Genomic DNA, 6,425 nt, shown 5'->3' on the forward strand with positions numbered 1-6,425 from the left:
CGGTACCTCCCCCGACCCGGCGTCTGTTTACCAACAAACTGCCGGCGCTCGGCAGCGACGCATTCCGACTAGCTGAATAAGCACCGCGCTGGCGATCTGGTCTCGAATCCCCTGCGGGTCGGTGGCAGCGGGATCAGAACGGCGGTGCAGGTCCCCGAGCGCTGGAGAGCGCGCCTCCGCCACGGCCCTGCTCCCTTCGCCCTGGGCCGGCCCGGCCCCGCCAGCTCCCTCGCGTTTCTGCCGTTGAGACCGAGGTTCCCAGACTGCCCCAGTCGCCACGACACCGCAGCAGCCCTCTCGGAGAGCCCCCGAGGTAGCTGGGCCTGGAGCGCGCGCACCGCCCCTCCGATCTCTCAGTTCTGAATTTCCCTACCGCGGGCTGCCCCGGGGGGCGGACCCCGGCTCCAGCCTCGGTGAGGTCACCGCGTGCGGCAGCCAATCCGCGGTGTCTAAGTGGGCGGTGCCCCCGTCGGGTCCCGGGAACCGAACCCAAGAGCGAGATGAGGGGGGCCCCATGGATTTAGGGGGGAGGGGAAAAGCCATGGGGGGCACCCCTTCGGAACCCCTTTCCCAGGCGCGCGTTCTCCGCTGGAAGAGGCAAAGAGAGACACTTTCCCGGGAATCTTAAGTGTGCGGGAGGCTGGCTGGGGGGCTCATCCGGTCCCAACGCCCGAGGCTCGGAAAAAAAGAGAGTTGGCGGAGGGAGCGGACTACGTGCCGGGCCATGGCCTAGGCCCTTCGGCCCCGGCCCCGGCCGCAATGACCTCTTTGCCCTGCCCCCTCCCTGGCCGGGACGCCTCCAAAGCCATCTTCCCGGACATCGCCCCTGTCCCATCGGTAGTCGCTACCTACCCGCTTGGCCTGTCCCCCGCAACCGCAGTCGCCTCCGATCTGCCCTACTCTGGGCCTTATGGCCATCTCCTGTCCTACTCCTACACTGCGCCGGCGACCCCGGGAGACTCCTACCTGCCCTGCCAGCAACCGGCGGCGCCCTCTCAGCCGGAGCCTAAGGCAGGTAAGTCCGGCCGCCGCGGCTCTTCCCACCTCTGGGGTCCTGATCCTGTGCGTCCCTAAACTTCGCCCTCGCCTGGTCGGGCGCAGCTAGCGGGATTCAGACCTTACTCAGATTCCACGGGATCTGGGGGTGGGGGGAGGGCGAAGGGATGGGGCGGGAGACAGGGGGGAGGGGCGGGGGCGAGTTGATCTAGGTCTCCTTTCAAGAACGACCTGGTTTCGATTTGCAGTTGTGTGAAGCCGGGCGGCGGGGCTCTCTACCCCACCCCCTGGAGCAGCGGGGTTGTGTGTACCTACGTGTAACGGAAAACTGAAACAATCCAGATGTGGGTGTGGGTGCCTAGCCCCTGCCCCAGGATTCTTTCCGTCGTGCACTCCTTCCCTTCCCCAAGTCTCCTCTCGGCGTTTGTCTTGTCTCAGAAAGCAGCGTTCAAGCCAAAGCCAGACAAATAGAAGTCAGGTCCCAGCTGGAGGGCAGTGGAAGTGGGGGCTGATTCGGCTGTACCTCTCTCCCTTGGCCGGTGCCTGAATGTGCCTGACAGAGACTGGAAGCTGGCCTGGCAGAATCTGGGGCTAGGACCCCACCACTCATTTTTCTAAGAATGTAGCCACAGGTGGGTCAGGCAGTCTCTAGTTGTAGATCCCGGCGACCTCAGCCTTGCTGCTGAGGGAGCAGGCCGTCTGGGGCATCTCCACCCGTTGCCTTTGTGGGGGACGGGTTAGGCCCCAGTTCCCGTTGTCTGGAGCAACTTGGAGCCCCTGAGAAAGTGCCTCCTGGAAGGCCTCAAAGAGGCCAAGGAGCTAGCCTGTCTTCCTGATCCTGGGCCTGGTATGGGCAGAACGCTTGTAACACTAGACATACCCATCTGTACTAGCTACAGATTAGAGCTCAGTCCCCTGCCCTCCCTGCTCCCCCCTAATTGCCCCCACAATTGTCAGCACAGTCTCCTCCAAGGATGCACATCCCCTGGGTGGCTTTGCTGGAGTCGGCCTGGATCAAGACATCTCTCTCCCTTACTCCAACATAGGAGCTCAGAAACCATCAGAGCCAGAAGAGACCCTAAAGATCTGGGAGCTCAACCTCCTTGATGTACAGATGGGCAAACTGAGGCCCAAAGAAAGGGTGTGTGTGCCTGTTTTCCAGGCACTTGGCCCTTGCAAATTGACTTTCACTGCATGAGGCCAGAAAAGAGGATTTCAGGGAATCTCCTCAGAGCCCCCAAAGTTAACTGCCTTCCGTGCCAGAACTGGGGCTGCCTCTCCCAGGCTGCTGGGTCTGTCCCTGCTGGAGGGGGAGCAGTTGGGAGAGGAGGTTTGTGTGTTTGCCTGGCTTTGGTTTTTTTATACAAATGATCTAGTTTCTACAAACGAATCCCTTGGACTCTTCCCTTTGGTACATGGCACACTTGGGTATATTGTGTGTAGTGGGGGTGGGAATAAGATAGCCTTGTCCTTTACAGAATTGTTTATAGGGTTGGTATTTTCATTCCTGCCCTCCACACTCCTAGCCTTCCCTCTGCTTGGTCGAAGGATGAGAGAGTGCAGAATTCCTCTTCTTTACAGAATTTTCCCGGATCCAACGAAAACCATGCCCGTGTTTAGTCTAGATGGTAGCATTTTCTCCTGAAACTGGTGGATTTGCCCGTTCTAGATTGAATGATTGGGGTGTGAGAGAGGGCTTGAGTCCTTTTGCCCCCACTCCATGTCCACTCCTGCTTCAGGGAGAGGTTTGGCTCCAAGGGAGCTGCGCACCACCCAGCGGAGCGGCGGGTGCGGCGCCGGCGCCTCGAGGGAGGCCCTTGGGCTCCTTGATCGCGACCTGGGCAGATCCAGTCGCGACTTGCCGCAACTGGTGTGGAGAAAGGCAGCTGTCGGGGAAGGAACTTGAAGGGGGCGTCCGCCGGGAGAGCTAGGGCGCCGAGAGCTGGGGGAGTTCAGTAGCCGAGGCTGCCTCCCAGGCGCTGAGCCCCTGCGCTAGCCGCGCGCTCCACGCAGCGAGAGAGGCGCGGGGGGAGGGGGTCGGTCTCTGGGCGGCCAGCCTGAGGCTGCAAGCGGTACGGGCGCGGGCGGGAGCGGAAACCCAACGGTTTTTCTGGGAATTGGCCGAGGCGGGGGTCGAGGCGGGTGGATCTGAGAAGCCAGCAGCGCCCGGGGCCACGGGGTAGGGATGCGGGGGAGGTGAAGGCAATCGGCCACCGCGGCCGGCCCAGGACGGGGAACCACACGTCTGGGGGAGCAGAACCGGAGGGAGGGGCGCGGTGAGGGTGCAGGACGCCAGTGGACACCAGCTGGGTCTGGGCACCGGGGCCACGAGCTCTCTCGGCTGGGGCAGCCCGGCAGACCCGCTTGGAAAGCTGCAAACGTGGCCCTAAGCCCGGGGGCATTTCGGCCACTTGGTCCTCCCAGCCCTATCGCCCGAATGGAATGTTTCCGGGGTGCCCTCACCGATTGGCGCAGGTTGAGGCTGCTCGGACGGGAAGAGGAGGACCCCTCGCCCCGCACCCCCCGCATTCTAGGGCCACTGTTACCCCGCCGAGATTCCTAGAGTGGCTGGGCCTGGGGGCAGGAGGTGACCAGACCTCGCGGGGCAGCACGGCAGCGCGATCCTGGAGCGGCCCCAAGGGCCTGCGCTGCCCTCCGCTGCGTGCTTTCCGAACTCCGGCCACCATCCTCGCGAGCCGTAAATCCTTTTGTGAGTGAGGCGCGGCGCAGGAGGCTGCTGCCTCAGTCCCATCGGGCTTCTGGGGTCCCAGAAAGCCGTCTGCCCCAGCCAGCCCGCATGGGGGAGGGGAGAGCTGGTCACTTTTCCTACAGGGTGCGCCCCGGGACAGGGGTTGCGCCTTGCAATAGGGGATGGCAAACCCTGGAGGCCCTTTCCATACTCGGATGCTGGGGGTAGGGGGGCGGGTGCTCATCCTGGCCTTCAAGGCCGCCTGGCCGGGCCCCTCTGACCCACCCCTCCTCTGGCAGCGGGGAGGCTGCCACGCAAACACGGTCTCCGTCCTCTGAGCACTGCTCCGGCGTTCCCTCCGCCAGGAATACCCTGCCCCCGTCAGCTCTAGGCCTCAGCCCGGCCCTCGACCGAGCCTTTCGGCCCCGCCCCACCCCAAGCTGGCGCCACAGCACCCGCCTGAACTCTGACCTCCCGCCCCTGGCGCCACCTGTACCCTCGCTCTGGCCCTTGGCGCTCTCTTCCTAAGGTCACAGGACCCGCAAGAGTAGGAGCTCCCTGAGGGCAAGAACCATTTCTTGTTCCACCTGGCGCCCGGGGGGCGTGGGGTCGGAAGGGGGCGTGGAGCGGAAGGTGGGGGAGGGCCGAGCAGGGCACCTGCCCTTCCGGCACCTGGGAGGCCTACATGCAAACGAGATGCAAATGAGCTCCTGAAGCCGCGCGGCCGACCCTCTCACCTTTCCGCACACCCCGCCTTGTGCTTGCCTCTCAGACTCGGAGAAGCCGCCGCTGTCCCCGGAGCCCTCGGAGCAGCGCCCGCAGGCCCCGACCAAGAAGCTCCGCAAGCCGAGGACCATCTACTCGAGTCTGCAGCTGCAGCACCTGAACCAGCGTTTCCAGCACACGCAGTACCTGGCGCTGCCCGAGAGGGCCCAGCTGGCCGCGCAGCTCGGCCTCACCCAGACCCAGGTGAGGCCGGGCCTGTCCTTCCTGCAGCGAGCCTTCCTCGGAGGTGTTCTCTGCGAACGCACTCCCCTCCCCGGGGGGGATGCCGCAGGAGTCCCCTAGAGCCCTGTTGCCGCAGTTCTCTAGGGCGTGTTAAGAGTCGGCCCTCGGTTAAGGGTTGGGGGACTGTGTCAAAAGGTGTGTTTGAGCGGGGAGGCGCCGATGCAGGTAGAAGAGGGCACCCAGACCTGGAGAACTGGCTACTAGCTCAGGGGCGGGACCTCCGGCAACTTCAGGGACTCTGGAGGACTGCAGCGTGTCCCCAGCCTCTGCTCCACTCCCAGGACTGCACCGTTGAGTCCCCTTCCCTGGCTCACCACCTTCCCCCCACACACTCCTCATCTTCTCCTCTTTCCCTTCTTCTCTCCCAAGGTAAAGATCTGGTTTCAGAACAAACGCTCCAAATACAAGAAGCTCCTGAAGCAGAGCTCTGGAGGACAGGAAGGGGACTTCCCTGGGAGACCCCTCTCCTTGTCTCCCTGCTCCCCGCCCCTTCCATCCCTCTGGGATCTGCCCAAGGCAGGGGCCCTGCCCACCGGTGGCTACGGCAACAGCTTTGGAGCCTGGTATCAGCATCACTCCCCAGATGTCCTGGCTCCATCTCAGATGATGTGAGACCTGGGAAGGGTGGGTCGGGCCCCCATCGTCCACAAAGCCCAGGACGCAGCTCACCTGCACCCCTTCTGGTCCCGGAGGAAACCAGCTCCAGATGGGGTTTCTCAAGTGGACAAGGAGTTAGAGGAGAACAAGCATGGGGTGGAGTCCTGTCTCCCTTGCTCTGTAACCCAAACAGCCTAATCAAGGACTTTGGTCTTCGCCACCGCCCCCCACCATGACCATGGACAGAGGCTCTGGAGGGAGAGTCATTGGCTGAAGTTCAGACTCCTCCCAGGACCCCTAGTCTTCCCAGCCTTTCCCTGGACTGCAGTCTACCACAGCCTGGAGGCAAAACCAAGAAACACTCGAGTATTTTTTCCTCTCTGTGTGCCTTGGGCCTTGCCCAGCCCTGTTATGAGCAAAAGCGGAAGTGAAGTGGGCATCCCAAGTCTTCACGATGAGCGCCATGACGTGCTCACCGATTTTTCTGGAGGTTGGCCCGTTGCCCCGTGACTGACACACCTCCGCACCATCTTGTGAGGTAGAAGAGATGCCGAAAATGTGGAGTTTGTGGACCTGTGGGCAATTCATGCTCTTCTCCTAAAAAAGCCTTGTTCTTCCCGCGTCTGTTCAGTTGTGATAGATAACACATCCAATGATCCTTATAATTCAACGGGTATTTATTAAGAGTCTATCTCTCCTTTCCCACCCGTAATACCCAACATCCCCACAGGCACACCCTCTTGGGAACCCGTAGGGTAACATTTTGGGGAGAATAGGGGGCAAACGGACTCTCTGGATGAGTGTAAGTAGAGACACCCCCAAATACAGAGGGCGGGCTGGCAGTTCAGCTCCTCACAGCCATCTCTGTCCAAAGGAACTGTTCCTACTTATAACCCACCTAGCGTCCCCCACACCTGGAGCTTTCGGAGATTAAATCTGTACAGAAGCCTGGGCCCTGGCTGTGCGTCTGTTTGTTTCCTGACTTCTAGGGCTGGGGGTTGGGTGCTCATATCTATCTCTCTCTCTATCTCTCTCTCTCTCGTCTCCCATGGGACTCTTCAGGCACTGAGCTAGAGGCTTGGATACCAGTTGTGCCTCTACCACTAACTAGCTCCGAAGGGGTAGCTCTGGAATG

At 61.8% G+C, this 6,425-nt stretch overlaps 1 protein-coding gene across 1 annotated transcript; it reads left to right on the forward strand.

Moving 5' to 3' along the window:
• Window positions 1-572: 572 nt before the first annotated feature.
• DLX4 (distal-less homeobox 4) lies at window positions 573-6,215 on the forward strand. The gene is made up of 3 exons (XM_040639895.1): window positions 573-1,015; window positions 4,458-4,654; window positions 5,063-6,215. Exons 1-3 carry the CDS (start codon window positions 760-762, stop codon window positions 5,303-5,305), a joined length of 696 nt encoding a protein of 231 aa, XP_040495829.1. The 5' UTR covers window positions 573-759; the 3' UTR covers window positions 5,306-6,215.
• The last annotated feature ends 210 nt before the right edge of the window (window positions 6,216-6,425 follow it).

The sequence above is a fragment of the Ursus maritimus genome, unplaced genomic scaffold (assembly GCF_017311325.1).
Source record: "Ursus maritimus isolate PB19 unplaced genomic scaffold, ASM1731132v1 scaffold_24, whole genome shotgun sequence".
NCBI lineage: Eukaryota > Metazoa > Chordata > Mammalia > Carnivora > Ursidae > Ursus > Ursus maritimus.